Raw genomic sequence first — 20,510 nt, 5'->3', positions numbered from 1 at the left:
AACATTGAGGAGAGCACCGGTCTCCTCTCTTTAGGCACCTGCCCTGTGGAAACAACCTGAAAATCCAGCTCCTCCCACAAGACTTGGCCCAGGTACTCATGAGACAGTCTCTGCGGACACCCTCGAACATCTAGGATGAACCAGAAGGCCAAGTAGGTCACCCTCTACCCTTTGCCCCCTTCCTTACCCTCCCATCCACTCCCTCACTCCCCTACTCCTCCCTACCGACTGCTCCCTGCCTAGATTACCCATATTTACCTCCCTGGGCTGCTCCAGATATAATAGGCCTACCCTTAGCCATCATTCAGCTTGAGAGTAAAAATCATCAGACACAGAAAATCAGGTTTTTGAGATAGCATCTGATCAACCCATTTTATAGATGGTGCGACTGAAGCCCAGAGAGAGAATAGACTTGCTTAAGGCTATATACTATGAGTGTATCAGCTAGGATAGGCCAGTAACAAACCACCGCCCATGTCCTCGTGGCTTATGACAACAAAAACGTATTTCACGATCCTACTTCTTGTCTATTGTCAGTCAACTGGGACTTCCTTTCCCCAAAATCCTCTGGCTGGACCCAGACTAAAGGAGCAGCCAAGATCTGGAATCCTACTCGTCCCTGTGGTAGAGGAAAAGAGGGAGCATTGCGAATCACGCGTTGGCTCTTAAAACTTCTGCACGGACATGACATGTGTCATTCCTTAGCGTATTTCATTGGCCAAAGCAAGTTTTGCAGTCATGCCAGATGCCAAGGGAGCAGGGAAGTGTAATCCTACCAAGGGCCTAGAAAGAGGAGAAAGAGAATATCTGTGAACAGCCCTAGTGCCTGCCACAGAAAATTAGCTACAGAGCTGGGTCAAGAATGCTAGTCTCCAAACTTTGTGTCTGAGGATCTTTCTGCTATAATCCTCTGTCTCCGAAGCTATTCTCACAGAAACCTCAATGATCATTAACAATGTAATATGCTTTTTCTTCCAGGGATGGTTACCCGTGAAGAGCTTGATGCTGTGCCCCAAGAGGATTGAGTGCTAATGGTAGAAATAAAGGTGTTGTGTCAGACTAGCAGGAAGACACATTTGAGGATGAAGGACTTCCACAGGAATTATACCGTCCAGGCACACCTCACTTCCACCTGACACCTCGCAGTCTTGGCCGATTTCTTTACGGACATCATGGACTTTGAACACTGTAACCCGGAAAAGAAGCTGTGCCCTCGGCCATAACCACAACCTCTTCCCAAGATCACACAAAGTCTGGGGACTTGGCCCTGTCTGGTGCCATTAGGGCTCCAAGGCCTCAGAAATGTACTGACCTGACAGGCAAGAAATCTCAGTTCTGAGCTTCGCTCTGCCATGGACTTGCAATATGGCTTTGGGTACATCCTTTACCCTTCCTTGGCCTTAGTCTTCCCATCTGTTCAGTGGGGACGGTGATCGGTGCCTACTCCATGGATGTGAGCATGTTTCATGAATTCTGAAGCTCTGTGTCTGAAAGAAGAGCTATTACTATCAGTCCAGTTGCCAAGGTATGGCCAGAGGGGGCTGGGGACACTTGCCCAGAGGCCTTTGGTGGGTGGGAGTCAAAGGAACAGCTGTGGTCTGAACCCCAGGACACAGAATCCTGTGCCCCAGCCTCTGGGAATTGCTAAGGCTACACTCGGTGAGGCTCCCTCTCTTCTCAGACGTGAGGTCTCTATAGTTGTGGGGATTATGAGACACATAGTGTACTTAGAACATAGGATGTGCTTCCTTAGTGTTTGCTACTGTTAAGGAAATAATACCAGGAAGTACATTTGGAGATGTTACAGCATACTCCACTGTTTGATGGACTGCCAATTAGTTAACTAATCCCCAATTTTTGGACATTCACGTTGTTTCCAATGTTTATCTATGTAAATAATCTTATGGCGAACAGCTTTGCAATTAATTATATGCACACCTATAATGATTTCCTAAGGTTAGGGAGCTAGAAACAGAATTGCCTAATCAAAGGGACTGCATATTTTTTAAGCTTTGCTGTGTAAGTGCCCCTTGCCTTATATTGGTATTCCTACCAGCAGGTTGTTTGTGAGTGCCAGTTTAGAAAGGGAGAAGTTGCTCAATGAGAGAGAGATGGTTTGTGTTAGCTAGGATTTGATTTCACTGAGTAGGAAAAAGCTCTAAAAAATAGTGCTTCAAATAGACATGTATTTCCTTGTCATGTAAGAGAAGTTCAGGACAGGTAGAAAGGCTTACCTTCCACCTTCTCTGCACTGCCTTCCACCTTATGATCCAATATGGCTGCCCAAAGTTTGGCCGTCACGTTGACATTCCAGCCGAGGAAAAAACAAAGAAGGATGTACAACCCTTCTATCTATGTCCCATTGGCCACAACTTAGTAAGATGGCTAATTCTAACTGCAAGGAAGCTGGGAAATAGTCTATTCCAGATGACCAGGAAATATTCAGGGGTTCTGGTTCTAAGGAAGAAAAGGAGAACAGATTTTGGAAGACAACTAGTTGTCCCTGCCATGAGCTTATTAGCTCAGACAGACAGCAGCACAAACGGGTCCATGGAAACAAGAAAAAATAAAGCATCCTTGGGGACCATCTGCAGGAGATAAACTGGACCATTCCAGAGCCAGGACGCAGGCACACATAGTCAGGGGGATAAGGAAAAGAAGCAGACTGTTCTCTGGGACCAATCACTGGGCATAGTCATTGTGACTCCATGAAGAAGCCACTTGTCTGCCTATGTACCGCCCCCCCCCCCCCAGATGTGGGAGGTGTTTCTCGACTACCTGCTTTGGCTTCCTTCTGGCTGACTTGTCCTTCTGTTCACCTGCCCCCCAGCTCACCTTTCCTCAACTCCCCTGCCTCCCAGCTCACCTCTCCCCCAACCTATCTGCTCCCTGGTTCACCTGCCTACCCTATCCCTGCAGAGCCAGCTCCTCATGGACCCCGACAGCCTCCAGCTGGGCACCAAGAACCTATGGAGCTGGCTCGTGAGCCTGCTCAGCAAAGACCCAGAATGGCTGAATGCCAAGGTGAAGTTCTTCCTCCCCAAGATGGACCTGAGCTCCAGGAACAAGGCCGAGGATGCCACACAGGGTGTCATGCTACAACTCAGCAGACTGCACACTCAAGGCCAGGCCACTTGGCAGGCGTTCATCCATTGTGTGTGCATGGAACTTGATGTCCCACTGGACCTGGAGGTGCTGCTGCTGAGCACTTGGGGCCACGGAGATGGTAAGGGCAGACCTAAGAGGCACAAAGCAGCCAGCCAGCCCCCTGTCACGGGGAGCCAGAGAGGCCAGGGGAAGGCTGGGACCCACCTGAGTTACACAAAGATGACACAGTCGAGCCAGGAACAAAATGCTATGTTTCTGAGCACTTTCCAGAGTAAATTCCCTATTTTCACCATATCAGCTGGGGACCTGGAAGATCCCTCCTTCTACCCTGCCTCACCCCAGTTGCCTACAAAGGCAAGATGCAAGGAGAGAAAGGACCAGTGCCTACTTCCAACCAAGAAATTCCAAATAGCCCATAATGCTCAAGACGTTTCTTTCTTCAGCACAGTCAGGAGCATTCGCAGGGCGAGCCCTCTGACCTCTACCGAGGGGCAGGTGCCTTGAATGCCGTTCAGTTCTGTGGATGTTTCTTGGCACCTCCTACTTACGCAGCATCGTGGGGAAACAAAACACTGAGGGGCAACAATGTTCTTGGGGAGGAAGTGAGAACTCATAGAAGAACTTACCGCAAGGCAGAGCGTAGGAGATGCAAGGGGGCTTCACGGTGCGCATGCGCCTGTATGATCACACGCGCATGCGCACAAACACGCACTCGCGTACACACAAAGCCCTCGTGCGCGTGCCAACACGCACGCACAGACCTGTCCGTGCACAGACCTGCACATACGTACACATTTCTGCCGGCAACTGCCTTCACCGGTTGCGTCCCCCAGAGATCGTGGAGGGTCCGCTTGATTTCTCCCCTGCTGGGGACCTACCCTGAAGAACAAGCCCTGAGCCAGACACCAGGCTAGAGCTGGTCCTGGGGCATCCCGCTGCATCCCCAGGCCATGTCGCATTCTCCCCCTCTCTTTCAGGGTTGCCCAGCCCGCTGGGAGCTGGTGAAGAATGCCGACCTGAATCTCAGCTCCACCATGGTGAGGGCTGGGGCTCCGGAGCACGAGGGGCTGCTGAGCATGAGAAGTCCCCACCTCCAACCCGGAGGAGGATGGTGGCGGCTGGACACAGCTGCTTCCCTTAAACCAGCCTCCTCCAGCCTCCGACACATTTGCGTGTACCCCCCGCCCCTCCCTGTGGCTCCTGGTCCCACCACCTCCCCCTCTGCACCTCTTAAGACTTTGGCCTGTTCTGATAGAACCTGTTCCCAGGAGTCTAAACTGCAGCCTCTTGACTGAGTCTGAAGTTGGAAGCTCTTGGGCATCTGCCAGAATCCTGTCTCGTTTCACTAGAGCGTGTTCTCACTTCCCTGTCCCCAAGCTTCAGGGCCTCATATTCCAAAGCCACAGACGCAGGCTCCTCCTCATTCAGGTACCTTGAGCCTGCCGCTGACCCACGACTACTGTCCACACCCTGGACGCTCTTACTGATTTTTTGATGGAGCGCAGCGGGGGTCAGTGATTAAATGGTGACCACCTCGGGATTCATTCACTCTATTCTCCAAACCTTTATTTATGTTCCTTTTATTTTTTAACTGTGGTAAAATACACATAACATAAAACATCTACCTTAACCGTTTTTAAGCACACCGTTCAGTGGTAGTAAGTACGCTCTCCTTGCTGTGCAGCTGTCTCCACCATCCACCTCCAGAACTCTTTCTGTCTTGGAAAACTGATACTCCGGCCTCATTAAACACTCACTCCCCATTCCTTTCTTCCCCGGCCCCTGGGAACCACCATTTTATTCTCTGTCTTTATGATTTCAACTACTCTAAGTACCTCTTATAAGTGGAATCATTCTGTGACTGGCTCATTTCACTTAGTATAATGTTCTCAAGATTGCTCCTCCTCCTCCTCCTTGTGGCAGAATTTCCTTCCTTTGTGAGGCTGAAGAACATTCCATCGTTATGTTTATACCACACTTATCCATTCAACTACGGATAAACACTTGGGTTGCTTCCACAGTTTGGCCATTGTGGATAATGCTGTTCTGAACAGGGGTGAACAAATATTTCTTCAAAACCCTGCTTTCAATTCTTTTTGAGTATATATCCGGAATCCAGGGTTATATGGTAGCTCTATTTTTAATATTTTGAGGGACTTCCACACTGCTTCCACATTGCCAGCACCATTTTGCATGCCCACCAACAGTACACAGGGCTCCAGTTTCCCCACATCCTCGCCGACACTTGTTTCCCGGTTTGTTTGTTTTTTACAGTAGCTGTCGTGATGGATGTGAGGGGGTCCCCATCTCACTGCAGTTTTGATTTGCATTTCCCTAATGATTGGTGATGTCGGCCATTCTTTGTAGATCTGTTTCTTCAAGTTCTTTGTCCATGGTTTTAATTGCCTTGTTTGTTTTGTTGTTGAGTTTAGGGGGTCTCTATATATTCCAGATATTAATCCCTTTTCAGATATATGTTTTACAGACATCATTTATTCTGTAAGTTCTCTTATTATTCTGTGAATAGTGTCTTTTGATGCACAAAATGTTTCTCACTTTCATGAAGCCGGGTTTGTCTGTTTTTTCTTGTGTTACCCGTGCCCTGGTGCCATATCCGAGAGACCATTGCCAGATCCAAAGTTGTGAAGCTTTTGTTTTATGTTTTCTTCTAAGAGTTTTATTGTTTGAGGTCTTGTATCTAGGTCTCTGAATGGATCTGGAGACCGTAAGTTTATCTTCTCTGTAAGTTAAGTCTTCAAATGAGCCTGGGATGTAGTTCCATTTATTTATGCCTTCTTCAATTTCTTTTGACTATATTTTGTACTTTCCACTGTACAAGTTTTCTACTTGTTGGTTAATTTTTAACCATTTCATTCTTTCGATGCTCTTGTAAGTAGAATCCTTTTTGAAATTTCCTTTTTAGGTTGTGTATCATGTGTAGAAATGCAACTCACTTTTGTGTGATGACTTTGCATTCTGCTACTTTGCTGAATTCATTTATTCTAAAAAACGTTTTTGTGGAGTTTTTAATGTTTTATACATATAAGATCCTATCATCCGTAAACAGATTTTACTTCTTCCTTTCCAATTTAGATGCCTTTTATTTCAGTAGAAGTATGGGCTTTTTACTTATAGCGGTGCTTGGCATTAACATCAACAGGCTTTAACAGAACAGTGACCCCATAATCCCAGCTCCCTAGCAGATCAAAGCTATTTGTCCTGGTCCCTGTCCCTTCTGGCCCAAATCATTGCACTGGCATAATTATCATGTGGCTATGACCAGGCCTGATTGATATTTAGCCAGTGAGTCCCTTATTAGTAGAGAACTTGGGGCGCCTGGGTGGCTCAGTTGATTATGTGTCTGACTCTTGATTTTAGCTCAGGTCATGATCTCACAGTCGTGGGATCAAGCCCGCATCGGGCTCTGCATTGACAGCATGGAGCCTGCTTGGGATTCTGTCTCTCTCTCTCTCTCTCTCTCTCTCTCTCTCTCTCTGCCCCTCCCCCACTCGTGGGCACCTTCTCTCTCTCTCTCTCTCAAAATAAATAATATTTTTTTTAAAAGAGGACTTGTTGGAATATTAAAATACTCTTAAGCAGGTCCCAGTGCCTTTTTGGGATCCCTGAATCTCCTGCAAGCCAGCACCTAAAAAAGTCAACACCTGGGTGGGGGTGGGGGAAGCACCTGAGTGGCTCAGTCATTGAGTGTCCAACTCTTTTTTTTTTTTTTGAGTGTCCCACTCTTGATTTTGGCTCAGGTCTTGCACATGCTCTGTCTCTCTCTCTCTCTCCGTCTCTCTCTCTCAAATATAAACAAACAAACAAACAAAATCTTTTAAAATAAGTAAATAATAAAAAATTGTAAACGTTAACGGCTGGCAACACAAGGGACCTGCCCAGAGGCTGCTCTGATTAGTCATTAATGCCTGGCGGTAGGAATATCCCACTTTCCTTCTTCAAATTCTTCCCTAAGTCCTCTTTCCCTTCTTTCTCCCCTCCATTTTCTCTCCCCTTCCTTCTTGTTTTCTTTCTTCTTTTCCCAACCTCTTTAGAAAGGCATAAAGTGACTCTTGACAATCCATAAGCAGATAAGGACTTGTGAAACCATTAAGGGAAGTGAGGAAATGCAAAAGGTGTAAAATGAGGGGGATAAAACACACAGGCACAAGAGGGAGGGCACAGGCCTGGCCAAGCCCATTGGAAACTCCACTTTTCTAACCAGTAGTGGCCTCAACAGACCTGGGTCTTTCCCAAGCCATGCATTTCTTGGAGCTGAGTGTTCCTGAGGCTGCTGGCTGTGGGCACTGCTCCCTGCATCCTAGACTGGGAGATCCCCAGCCCAGAGCCTCTAGGCCTCTCACATAGGCCTGGGACCCACTTCTGCAAACAGAAGCTGGTGACGATGCAGCCTTTGCCCATCTCTCAGTCCCTGGGTGTGGAGACACTTGTCTGCCTGCTGCCCATTTGTGGACTGGAGCTCCCCAAAGGGGCTTGGTGCCCCCTCAGCCCAGGCTCCCAAACTTCACCCCTTACTCTTCTTCCATCCTTTCTAGGGCTCAAGCGGCCTCATGAGAGCTGTGGGTCCTCACCCCGCCCGAAGCAGTGTAGGAAGCAGCAACTAGGTGAGTACCAAGGTGATGAGGGACCCAGACATAAGGATTGAATTGCCTTGGGTCCAGGACACAGGTCCTGAACTCTATGCCCTGCTGACAAGCCTCCAAGAGCCCAGTGACTCCTGTCTTCCAAGCCTCCAGGAGACATGGACTGGGGCTCTTGAGAGTGCTGGGTCCGGCAAGGAGGACCCCCCCCACCACCACCACAGGAGGCCCCAGGGCCTTCTCCGGAGATGGTGCAGCTGAAGGAGCTTGAAGCACCCCAGCAGATTGCAACTTCATCATCTGGGGTCTTACAGGGACACCGCCCATTTCCTCAGGATTGAGGGAGCCTCAGGGAGGTGACCAGCATGACCTCAGACCTGGGCCCTCATTGGCCAGCTTAGAGATGGGCGGGATAGCAGGGAGACCCCACCACCAGCACCACCAGCACCACCACAAGGCCTGGGGTTGCTGAGGACCAGCCAGAACTTCTCTTTTCTCCACCAGTTGTCCAGGAGTGTCCTTGTTCTTAACCAGTTGTCCCCAGTATTCTCTGACAGTGGCTCCAGTCCTTCCCCTGGGCCACCCAAGATCTCCCAGTGATCCAGCAATTAAAAAGTTAATACCTGGCGCAGTACGGGCCCAACTCCAGTTCTGACTGGTCAGTGCTTGGGCCTACAGGTTGTTAGCACTCACCCCTGAGCGTCGCAGAACCGAAATATTAGGGAGAGGAACAGGCTACTCAGATACACAGTCTGTTCCAAGAAGTTGCTGCAAGGGGAGTACTCCACTTCTCATCTCCATCTCATTGAAAACTTTACACATATACTGTTGCAAAACAAACAGAGCCGCGGTAGGACTTCCCTATTTAAGTGGCCCAATGAACCTGTGCTTCTGTATAACCAGTTCCTTCTAGGAACTTGGTTGGCACAACAGCCCCTGTGGGCTCTCGCCAGCTCCCCCCACGTATATATACACACCTGAGGCCATAGGCTCCCAACTGTCAGGACCAGGGTGAGGGGATCAGGGGGTGGGAGGCCTCCTGCCCTCATGCCCCTCCCCACCCCCGCCCCTTGCAGAGCTGGCCAAGAGGTACCTGCAGCTGCTGAGGACTTCTGCCCAGCAGCGCTATGGCAGCAGGATGCCCAAGCCAGGGCAACCCCTCGCCCTCCACCAGGTCTACATCCCCCCGATCCTGCAGTGGAGCCGGGCCACAGCACCCTTCAACACTCAGGAGGGGGCCATCCTGGGCGACCCCAAGGCAGAAGATGGCACTGATGCTAGCCTCCGGGACCTCTTCAGCACTAAGGCTGACAAGGGCCCGAAGATGACAGTACTCCTGGGGAAGGCAGGCATGGGCAATACCACACTGACCCACCGGCTCTGCCAGAAGTGGGCGGAAGGCCAGCTGGACCGCTTCCAGGCCCTGTTCCGTTTTGAATTCCGCCAGCTCAACCTGATCACAAGGTCCCTGACGCTTCCCCAGCTCCTTTTTGATCTGTACCTGAGCCCCGAGACGGGTGCCGACTTGGTCTTCCAGTACCTGGAGCAGAATGCTAATGGAGTCCTGCTGATCTTTGATGGGCTGGACCAGGCCCTCCACCCCCATTCTAGCAAGGATGCTGCAGGTCCTGAGGCCCTAAGTCCAGCCCTTGCCCTCTTCTCCGGCCTCTGCAAAGGGACCCTCCTTCCTGGCTGCTGGGTGTTGGCCACCTCCCGTCCAGGGAAGCTGCCCGACTGCCTGCCCACAGAGGCAGCCATGGTCCATATGTGGGGCTTTGATAGGCCACGGGTAGAGGAGTATATGGGCCGCTTCTTCAGCAACCAGCCGTGGCAGGAGGCAGCCCTGGCACAGCTGAGGGGCAACAGACATCTGCAGAGCATGTGCGCGGTGCCTGCAGTGTGCCAAGTCACCTGCCTCTGCCTCTACCATCTACTCCCAAGCAGCTCTCCAGGCCAAGCTGTGGCCCTTCTGCCCACTGTGACTCAGAACTATGTGCAGATGGTATCTATCCTCGGCCCCCGGGGGCCCCTGCTTCCTGAGTCCCTACTGGGCCTCAGCGAGGTGGCCCTGAGGGGTCTGGAGACCGGGAAGGTTATCTTCTCTGTAGGAGACATCCCTGCACCCATGATGGCCTTTGGGGCTGCTCTCGGTTGGTTGACCTCCTTCTGCATCTGCACAGGCCCTGGGCACCAGGACACAGGCTATGCCTTCACTCACCTCAGCCTGCAGGAGTTTTTTGCTGCCTTGCACCTGATGGCCAGCCCCGATGTAGACAAAAACGCACTCACCCACTATGTCACCCTCAGTTCACACTGGGTGCTGCGGACCAAAGCGAGACTAGGCCTCTTAGACCACCTCCCCACCTTCCTGGCAGGGCTGGCATCCCGCGCCTGCTGTCCCTTCCTCAGCCACGTGGCACAAAGAGATGAGGTGTGGGTGGGTGCTAGGCAGGCTGAGGTGATGCAGGCCTTGAGGAAGTTGGCCACCCGCAGGCTCACGGGACCGAAGGTTGTGGCACTCTGTCACTGCGTGGTTGAGACCCAGGAGCCTGAGTTGGCCAGCCTCATGGCCCAAAGCCTCCCCTGTTACCTGTCTTTCCATAATTTCCCACTGACCTACGCTGACCTGGCTGCCTTGAACAACATCCTGGGGCACAGGAACACCCCCATCCAACTGGGTTTTGAGGGCTGCCCCCTGGAGCCCCACTGTCCTGAGGCCCTGGCAGGCTGTGAGCCGGTAGAGGATCTCAGGTGAGCTGTTCTTGCTGAAGGAGGCTGGGTAAGAATCTTGAACATCAGAACAGATGGGCTGAACTACCGCTTAACCTGAGACCCAGTTGGGAAGCTCCATGCCTCTCCGTGACTTTAGGGTCCAGTTGGCTCCTGCTGTCGCAGTTGCTAAGCTTTTAGTTTCCCTCTCCCTCTCAGCCATGAGCTGGAGCCTCTGAGTCCATGGGAGGTTTGACTTCTGGCAGGCTATTTAACCTCTCAACCTGAGTTTCTTCCTCTCTAAAATGAATTCATAATAATACCAACTGCATGGGGGGGAGAGTTATGAGAGTTCCTAAGAGAATACAGGGAAGACCCTCCTTACTGAGTGCCTGGCATGTGGTGAAGGCTCAGTACGTGTAATAGTAGCTAGAGAAAAGGTGAGGCTCATAACAGAGAACCCTTCCCTCCCAAATACAGTGGGTTAGATAATGTTGAATTTTGCTTCACTGTCATGGGAGACTCAGAGCTAAGTGGTCTGGGTCGGTGAGATGGCTCAGCTCTGTGTGGGCATGTAGGACCCAGATCCCTCTCACTGTCACTCCATCATCTCCTTGGGCATCTGATTCTGCATGATCAAAGCTGGGTCATGGGCTTAGGGGAAGGGAAGGGGAGCATGCGCTAGATGCACCCCGTGTGTTAAAGCCCACACACATGGAGATAGAATGCATTCCTTCCACTCACATTCCAATGGTGACAACATAGTCGTATGGCCACTCTGAGCTGCAAGGGAGGCTGGAAATGCCATCTCTGTCTGGGAAACCATGTTCCCAGTTAGAGCTCTATCAGCAGAGAATGGGTTTCAATGGACAGTTAGCAGTCTCTGCCGTAATGCATATTCCTTACTTCTACAAACAACAACTACTGCTACTATTATTAACGTAACTGTATTCAGTTCCCTCAGTCAGAGGAGGGGTGGGTGATGGCCCCTAAGCCCTGCTCAGCATTGATCTCTGCCACCTTGCCTCTTCCTGTGGCAGCTTTAAGAGCAGGAAGTGTGGAGATGCCTTTGCAGAAGCCCTCTCCAGGAGCCTGCCGACAATGGGGAGCCTGAAGAAGCTGGGGTGAGCCAGGGCTTGGGTCCAAGAGGAATCTTCAGCCAGAGATGCCTGGAACACTCTTCTCTCCCTTCAACCCTGCATGGGGTAGATTCCTGGCCTACCCCCTTTCCCATCTCTGTTTCTTCCCACCATCTTTGCTTACTCTGTAGGTTAGCAGGAAGTAAGATTACCGCCCAAGGCATCCACCACCTGGTGCAGGCTTTGACTCTCTGTCCACAGCTGGAAGAGGTCAGGTGAGTAATCTCCAGAAAGACCTGCTGGCTAGGAGGACAAGTCACTTCCCAGGTCCCTAAGCACCCCCTGGAGCCTGTGATGAGTCCTGCATATTCCATCAGGACCTGGCCGATTGTTTTTCAGTGGGACCCAGGGAGGGGAGGCATAAATCCGGGAACTGGGTGGGGCTGGATCCAAAGACCCTAGAGTACAGCTTCTCTCACCTAATATTTTGTGCCATCTTTCAGGACCTTGAGTTTCGAGGCCCCCTCCCCTCTTTCTGTGACCCTGAGTGAAGGGATAGCAATGTGTAGGCAGGTGTTGGACATTGTGGATACACGTCAGTGCACGAAACACATAACTTCACACTCGTGCACGTATGTATTCACACTTGCACTCTCCTGCTCCCCTCACATACACATTGATAGGCCTACAGACATGCATGCACACTTAGAACCACATACACACTTAGATGCAAGTACACATTAACAAAGCACATGCGCACAAATATACTCCTGCCCTCTGTTTGTGATGAGTAGCCTGAGGGGTGGGGCCAGGGAACCTTCTCAGCAGCTCACTGGCAGAACCATCACTGGCTTATATGGCACCTTTATGAGATTTAGAAAAGGCATCCTTTCATCCAGAGAGATGCAGCCTGGCACTAGGTTGTACTGATTGTTGAGTGGAGTGTAGGACCTCAGCTCCTATTCCCCACAGCTGAGTGCCTTTTTGTGAGATCACCAGGTGACAGGAGAAAAGATTAAGGTCACTCTCAATAATCAGGGAAAAAAATATTACCATGTGCAAACGTGTGCAAGTGCACATTTCCAAACTTTTGCACTGACCAGAGCAATCATACACAAAGGTACCCTCACACTTCTTCTGTCCTTCCAACTAGGAACTCAGGCAAGGCTGGGTTGTGGACCCCATTTGACAGATGGGGAATGTGAGGCTGGAAAGAGTGTGCTTGGGCTAAGGGTCAAGGCCAGAGCTGGAGCTGGAAACAGCATCTCTTATGCAGTCTAGACTCTGCTCATCACCTAGGAGCCAAGAGGCCCTGATAAACTCCAACTTCAGGCACATTGCAGACATAGCCCTGAGAGCAGAGTGCTGGGTGTCTTCATTCCACTTCATGAGGCCTTCACAGCCCATTATCTGGATCTCTTGGGCCTAGGCAGAAGCTCCCCTTTGGGACTAAATAGAGACAGGAGTGAGACTGGCAGAGGGCCTTTCCTTTCAGCTGGGCTTACTGGACACCATGGAGTAGGCCACCAACACATTCTGGGCCTATGACTTGTGTCTCCTGCATAAGAGCAGCCATATCACCTGTCACTTAGGGCTCCCAAATCCCCCAGCTCCATGGCTGAAGGACTGGGCCTTGTTCTCCCTTTAGATTTCAGGACAACCAGCTCAAGGACTGGGTATTGCTGAACATTGTGGAGGGACTTCTTTGCTTGCCACGGCTCCAGAAGCTTGAGTAAGCAGTCTTTCCACCACCTCTGCCTGAGTCACCCTCCTCCCCTGGAGAGCAAAGCAAGTTGGAAGCCCATGGGATATAGGATTCACTCCTGACACCCTTGCCACAATCTTGCAGCCTGAGCCGCAACAGTGTCTCCATGTCAACCTTACTCTGCTTGACAAAGGTAGCAGTCACAAAACCTACTGTCAGGATGCTGCAGGTCAGGTGAGCAGAAGGAGTGGAATCTGGGCCTTCAGCGTCTTGAGAAAAGGGGAGGGGAAGGTAGCGGGTGGGAAAAGGAGCACCTAGTCTGCAAAAACTACATGTGTGCGCACCTAAATCTGTTTTATTCACATCGGTACCTCCAGAGCCTAGCTCAGACATGGCACCTGGTACTCAATATATAGGGAATGAGTAGGATGGATGGATGGATGGATGGATGGATGGATGGATGGATGGACGGACAGATGGACGGACAGATGGATGGTTGGTTGAATGGGTAGGATAATGAATGGATAGATGAATGGATGGACAGATGGTTGAAGGAACAGATCAACAAATCTAGGAATCACAGGCCAAGCCCAAAGAATAATTAGCTGCGTGTTGCTCTCCATGGTGCTGAACTAGGGTTACCTGTTCAGATTACAGTACAATTAAGTGCCATGCAAACCTAAAATACCGTAAATCCCATAAAAACTCTCTGCATTCCTAATTTTTAAAAGTCTTATCTGAAAAAAATAGGTCGTCTCTGCAAAAATTGTTTTCCTGACTTTTAGAAACACTCTTTAAGGATTCATTGAGCAATAACATAGTCATGATTTTAAATGTCTGATTTGGGGCACCTTTGCCAGTTGTTTCTCTGTTAATTACAAAATCAACTTTTTCTAGATGTTTGGGACAGCAAGGGGTGTGCAGGCAGGGGTGACGTGCTGGTTTCCAGTCCACCAGTTTCATGGCTCGGTGTCTGACTTTTCAGGGAGGCGGACCTCATCTTCCTTCTTTCCCCGTCCATAGAGACAGCTGCAGAGCTTGAAGGGTAAGAATCTAGGAAGGGGTTGGGTCCGGGCTCATTCTTAAGAGCAGTCTAGGCTCAAGCAGTTGCATGGAAGGGTGGCTGAGAAAGTCTTCCCATGGAGAGCTGGAATGTGGGGCTTCTTCTTGCTATTGCAGCCCTGAGAAATGACTCACTTCTCAGAGTTGGCAAAGAACTTTTACTTCCTCTAGCATCTCTGGACCACATCTGGCCCCTGTGGTGAGGGAGCATCCCTAGAAGTCTCAGAGCAAGGCAGGCCCTTAGGGAAGGCATGAATATACTGTTAGGTTGGCATTAGTATGTGGGGAAAGATCTGGAAAACTCTTCCATCTAAAAAAAAGTGGGGGGTGGTGGGGGGAGCCTGGGTAGCTCAGTCAGTTGAGTTTCTGACTCTTGATTTCTGCTCAGGTCATGATCCCAGGGTCATGGGATCAAGCCCCATGTTGGGCCCCACACAGGGCGTGGAACCTTCTTAAGATTCTCTCTCTCTCTAAAAATTAATAAATAAATAAAGATTTTTTAAAAAGAGAAGACAGTGATGATATCTCCATCTCAGAATTACTCTGAGTATTAAATGAATTAATGCATGTAATGTCCTTAAAATACTGCTGACATCCAGGTGACACTCAGGTGCTGGCTCCTCCAGCTGTGCATGGATTCCAGCTTGGCTAGTCCTGCGTGGGTGAAGAGAGGGCAGTTGCCTTTCCGTGAAGGAACATTACAACTGGGCTTCCTCACACCCCTCCCTGGCTGAGACTCACAGACAGATAATATTGTGTGTTCTTGGGCAAGTCCTTTCCCTGCTCTGAGCTTCAGTTCCCTCACCCTTATAATGACCTGGTAGGACCAATGTCTTCCTCTCCTCCAGCTGTACTGTTGTGGCGCCCAATATGGTAGCTGCTAGCCACATGTGGCTATTCAAGTGTATATTAATTAAAATGAAGTAAACTGAACCTTTCAATTTGTCAATCACATTAGCTGCATTTCAGGTACTCAATGACCATGGGAGGCCAATGTCTCCCACAGTGGATGGCACAGATATAAAAGGTTTTCATCATCGTGTAAAGTTCTTTTGGACAGTGACAATCTAGAGGTCTGTAAAAACCTAGCTAATAATGTTGCAGCTTCTCTGCAGCCCCCAGCCCTCCCCCGCCCCAGTGAGAGAGAGTCTGGGTTTGCTCTGGCTCCCACAACCCGGACCCACACACAGTCCATACTCCCAGCCTTCCGAACCACAGGTAGCGCATACACACATGGAAACCTTCAACGTAGAAATAGCAGCTTCTTTTTACTAAGCTTCAATTTTGTGCCTATGCTGGGTGCTTGACCATGCACCATGTCATTTAATCCTTCAATCACTCTGTGTTAGATATTGTCATCCCATTTTGGAAAAGAGACAATAGAAGCTCAGATAGGTGACTTACCCAAGGCCACACAGCTATATATATAAGACAGAGCCAGAATTTGAATAAAGCCTGTTTGACCTCAGAACTTTTGCTCTTGTTGCTCTGCTGAATAGCACCTTCAGCATCTTCAAACGACTGTCTTTGTCACTCATTCGCTTTGGGTCGTGCTACAGGGTCTTCAGCCCCTAGAACCCAAAGTAAAAGGTTTGGCTCCTTAGGCCCTGGACTCTTAAGCCAAGGCTAGTGCTGGATTTGTTCTTTGCAGGGCATCAGACCTACAGGGAAATGCCAGCCAGAGGAAAGAGGCTCAGAGCAGAAACCTGGCACTCAGGTACCTCTGTGGGCTCCGTAGTCTTAAAGGGAGGGATATGATATGAGAGGAGGTGCCTTCCCAGGAAAGGAATAGCTGGGGCAAGGAGGATAAAGGGTAAAGGCGTAAAGGCATGAAACAGAGAAAGCACATGAAAAACCCATCCTGGCTTGAACAAGGAGCATCTGTTATAACAACAATAATGATTACTATAATTTAATGAGCCCTTGTTGGGCACTGTGGTATTTTATATCCATTACCTCTTTGTAATTCGTTTGAAAACCCTGCAAAGTACACTTTATTCTTCCCATTTTATAGAGGAAGAGACTGAGGTTAAGTACCTTGTCCAAGATTTCTCAGCGTGGTTAAGTACCTTGTCCAAGATTTCCCAGCTACTAAGAAGCAGGTCTGTCTGCCTCCGGACTCCCTTGGCTCCCACACCTGGCAGTGGTCCTTGGAGCTGGAGGAGGCATGGGGTGGCTTCTTGCCCTGAGTCCCTCTGCCTCCAACCTGACCTCAGGCTTCAGCAGTGTGAGCTCGGGGTCCATGACGTGCAGGAACTAATAGCCCAGCTCCAGGAAGGCCCCCACCTAGACGAAGTGGAGTGAGTATCATGGGAAGTTCTGGGGTGGGAGAAGGGCGGTGGGCAGGGCAGGGTCTGAAGGGCCTCTACTGTGGGAGCATGGTGTGAGTAAGGGCATGTTGCCTCATTAAGAATTTGGGGGATGCAGATATCATAACAGCTACCACTATTTAGCATTTGCCCTGGGCCAGGGTTTTTACAAACATCCTCTTATTTTATGTCCCCGTCTCTGTGATATAAGTGCTGTTTACTATACCCAGTTTGTAGAAGTGGAAGTTAAGCCACAAAAAACTTAAGAGGTAAGTTTGCTCAAGGTCACACAGCTAGGAAAAGTCCAGGCCAGGGTTTAAGCTCAGACAGCGACTCCCACCAGCCTTGTCCCTGTAAACGGACCTGCAAAGCAGAAGCCTCATCACATCTGTCTTCCAGACTACAGCCCCCAGGTCCCCTAACCCTGTCTTCCTCCCAGAGTAAAGTGAGACCACCTCCTCTTTTGGGGCTGGAGAAATTCCATTCATGTCCAGCTCCTTTGAGAGTAGGGCTTGGGGGTTGCTAGAGGTCCTGGTGTCACCCAGAGAGGACCCCTGCCAGGACCATCCCAGGAAATCAAATGGGCGCGAGGGTGGAGTGATGGAGTGCCGTAATGTGTTTTGAGGTGAGTGGCCCTACCCCGGGGAAAGATGGATAGGTGAGGGCCTTGGTGACCAAAGCTTGAGCCTTGACTTTGTCCCATTGGGAGAACCGAGACAGGATTACCAGGTGTTTTTACCAAACTCACATGCTTCCATCCACCTGGCCATCACCAAGCTTGCCCCTCCCCCAGTGCTCTCACCTGCAATATGACCCCATCACCTACCTGGCTACACAGACCAGACACCTCTCAGCTCCCTTCCCCCCCCCCACCCCATAGCCAGTCTATGCCAAGTCGACGTACCCCTTACGTAGCTCTCAAAACCACCCTCTTTTCATCCACCTCCCCAGTCTGAACCACTCTCATTCCTCACCTGGATGATGGCATCAGCCTCCTCACTGGGTTCCCTGCTTCCATGCTGGCCACCTCCACCTGGTAGAGAGGGAACTGCATTTCACTGCTGCCTGCCCCCTTCACTCCTTCCCATTGCTCAGGATAAAGCCCAAATCCTAAAATCCTGTGTGACTCAGAACCTCCCAAGCCCCATCTGACTCTGCCCTGTCGCTGAAATCATCGATCCTGACACACTGTCCCCCTTTCAGGCCCTCCTGTGTGCTATGCCACAGGGCCTTTGCATGAGTTGTGCCCAGCACCAGGAGCACCTTTCCCCCATCCCTCTCTCACCCCTTACCTATTGAGCTCCTAGTTTTTTCAAGCAAGTCATTCAAACATCAAGGAAACCCTCCCTGGTCCCCAGACTAGATCTGACGCCTGAATGACCATGGAGTCTATCACAAGAAGTAATTATGTAGACTGAAGCATAAAGAAACAGCTGAGGGTGAGGCTTTAAAATCAGGCAGCCTGGGTTCAAGTCCCAGGTCCACCCTTCAGGAGGTGCTTTCACCACTCTGTACCTTGGTTTGCTACTCAGTAAGATGAGGATAATAATGGTGCCTGCTTCACAGGGTTGTTATGAGGATTAAATACCCAATAATCATAGAAGCACCTGGGGTGGTGCGGGACATGTACTACACACAGCCTTGTAGCACCCATTGCTATTAAGGCTCACTTACCAAGGAGATGCTCTGGCTGAAGGCAAGGAGGGACCTCGTGCATGCAGAGGCCGACGGGGGGTCCCCGCCCCTGCAGCACAGTGCATCAGGCCCCTCTGTCTCAGTCTCTCAGGGAACCAGCTGAACGATGAAGGCTGTTGTCTGATGGCAGAGGCTGCAGCCCAGCTGTACATCGCCGGGAACCTGAAGTGAGTTGCCTGCCTCACTGATGGGTAGCAGGGAGGGCTCTAGAGAGGCCCCACTGGTCCCTACCACCTGGGTCTGTGTGCCCACAGTCACTAGAAATAGCTCTGCTCCACTGGCCATGCCTGCTTTCTCCCCAATACCAGCAAAACTGGAGGGGTTTGACCTTGACTCACCTTTGTCTCTGGCATGAGCCCCTGTCTTAGCTCCAGTTCTTAAAACCCCTTGCATGTGTGGACTGTATTCCTTGTTTATCAGTGGCTTGTGTTCCACTCTGCGCTTACGACAGCCCTGGGAGGGGAGGGGAGGGATGTTGCAAGGGGTGGATGGGTGGTGGGGCACTGCCTTGGGGAGAGGTGTGCTAGGGTAGAGTTACACTGCTGAGGGAAGGGGTGGGTTGTGGGAGCAGTGGGATGGAAAGAACGAGTAGTAGGCTGTTTGGTGTGCTGTGGTATTACATGGTCGGGCGTAGGGTGGTGTTTGGGTGAGATGTGTTGGGGTCTTAGCCTCAAGTGTGGGTTGGGTGGGGGAAGGTTGAGGTTGAGAAATTATGGTTTGCGGCCTTGACTTTGGATTTCAATCTTGGCTCTGTCACTTAGTAGCTTTAACATAATTTAATGTCTCTGGGCCTTACTTTCTCCATTTGTAAAATGGGATTAAAATGGTGATCATTTTACAGACCAGGAAATAGGCTCAGAGAGGTGAAAACAGTGAGTCAGTTCTTAACGCTTAAGCTGTAGAACCTTATTCTCTGAGCGGGGCAGGGGGTTCAGGCATCTCTTGGCTCATCCACATGGGCCAGAATTCTTTGAGACACCCTGGTTGAGGACCCAGGGCATCCCAAGAATGACAGTCAGCAAGCCTACTTGTGCCAGGAGGAGGGGACTGGAACTGTCTAAGGCTGAGGACTTCAGCTGCCTGCTGATTGCCACCTTGTCACTCCTTTCCACAGCCTCAGTGACAACGGGCTGACCATGGACGGGGTGCACAGGGTGCTGAGCGCAGTGAGCATGTGCCAGACCCTAGCGGAGCTACACATCAGGTAGGAACTCCCCTTAGACCACTGTTACCCAGTCCTACCTCCAGTCTGGAGCTCTGGGGCTCTCCCATCATCCTCTCTAGGTCATTAGAATTCTTTCTGGCACCAGGCCTTTGGGACATATAGAATGTGCTACTGGTGCCCCGCCCAAACCCTCTTTTCCCAGCTCCTCTGGGTGTTGGCTACTCACAGCCTATACCTTCTCCCGGAAACTATCCTGGGCTGATGGGAGCCAGCGATGCCTGGAAGGTTACCCTCCAATTCCCCCAACCAGGAGTGGCCAGTGACAGAGGCAGAGATAGCACTCTCCAGCCCCCTGGCTTCAGGTGGGGCAAACTTTTGGTACCATTCATGCTCCAGAGCTCCCTGTGGGATCAGACTGAGGACCCACTCTGTTCTGCTCCTCATCCCTTCCCAGCTTCTCCTGACAGCAGGCCCTTAGTACCTCACGCTCACAAGTCATCATTGTGTGACACTTGACCCTCTGTCCCATTCACAGGCTCAGGCTCTGCTTCTAGGGAACTTGACCCAAGACAGGGCCCAGCCTTTCTTTGTGTAAGTCTCAGTATTCAGTCTGGGGGCGCTGAGGACAGATGCTAATTAATGTCATCACAGCCTCCACCCAGAAAGGCTCTTAACTGAGGAGGGTGGTCCCTCCTTTGAGAGGGAGAAAGATATCGATTAACCCAAAAGAGAGATTAAGGGACCTTGGTTCATGAGGGATCCTTAGCTCATTCCAAATGACGCTCCACTGGTTTCCAGGGAGGACTCTTCCTGCTGGTACAAACACATTTAGATGCAGGGATGTTCATGTCAGTATTTTATAATAGGAAAGAATGAACATACATGGGTAACCATTGACTCTTAGGTAAGTAAACTAAGTTACCTTCAGAGAGAAAACCTCAATGCGAAATACTGACATAGGTACAATTGTAGCATGGAGGGCTGACTGCGGTATATTAGGTAAACATAAAAATTTTAATTCATCACTTTTGTAGTAAAGATTTTCAAATGTACTCAAAAGGTAGGAAGGATGGTGTCATG

General features: G+C 50.4%; 1 protein-coding gene across 7 annotated transcripts in view; it reads left to right on the top strand.

The window, feature by feature from the left end:
• NLRC5 (NLR family CARD domain containing 5) overlaps window positions 1–20,510 on the top strand; it is an 86,271-nt gene that overhangs the window by 26,112 nt on the left and 39,649 nt on the right. For 5 of the 7 annotated variants that reach the window (XM_039232613.1, XM_039232612.1, XM_039232610.1 and 2 more), the window contains exons 2-16: window positions 35–152; window positions 979–1,525; window positions 2,920–3,226; window positions 4,086–4,145; window positions 7,662–7,730; window positions 8,783–10,457; window positions 11,456–11,539; window positions 11,686–11,769; window positions 13,143–13,226; window positions 13,344–13,433; window positions 14,185–14,244; window positions 15,913–15,978; window positions 16,478–16,561; window positions 18,349–18,432; window positions 19,380–19,469. In XM_039232613.1, coding sequence (XP_039088544.1) covers window positions 2,932–3,226; window positions 4,086–4,145; window positions 7,662–7,730; window positions 8,783–10,457; window positions 11,456–11,539; window positions 11,686–11,769; window positions 13,143–13,226; window positions 13,344–13,433; window positions 14,185–14,244; window positions 15,913–15,978; window positions 16,478–16,561; window positions 18,349–18,432; window positions 19,380–19,469 — 2,825 coding nt within the window. In that variant the 5' untranslated portion in view covers window positions 35–152; window positions 979–1,525; window positions 2,920–2,931. The remainder of the gene's footprint in view (window positions 1–34; window positions 153–978; window positions 1,526–2,919; window positions 3,227–4,085; window positions 4,146–7,661; window positions 7,731–8,782; window positions 10,458–11,455; window positions 11,540–11,685; window positions 11,770–13,142; window positions 13,227–13,343; window positions 13,434–14,184; window positions 14,245–15,912; window positions 15,979–16,477; window positions 16,562–18,348; window positions 18,433–19,379; window positions 19,470–20,510) is intronic. The other 2 variants (XM_039232611.1, XM_039232615.1) reach the window with 2 other exon arrangements.

The sequence above is a fragment of the Hyaena hyaena genome, unplaced genomic scaffold (assembly GCF_003009895.1).
Source record: "Hyaena hyaena isolate Hyena2069 unplaced genomic scaffold, ASM300989v1 scaffold_68, whole genome shotgun sequence".
NCBI lineage: Eukaryota > Metazoa > Chordata > Mammalia > Carnivora > Hyaenidae > Hyaena > Hyaena hyaena.
Note: the sequence above shows the minus strand (reverse complement) of the source record. Positions and strands in the feature narration are given on the sequence as shown.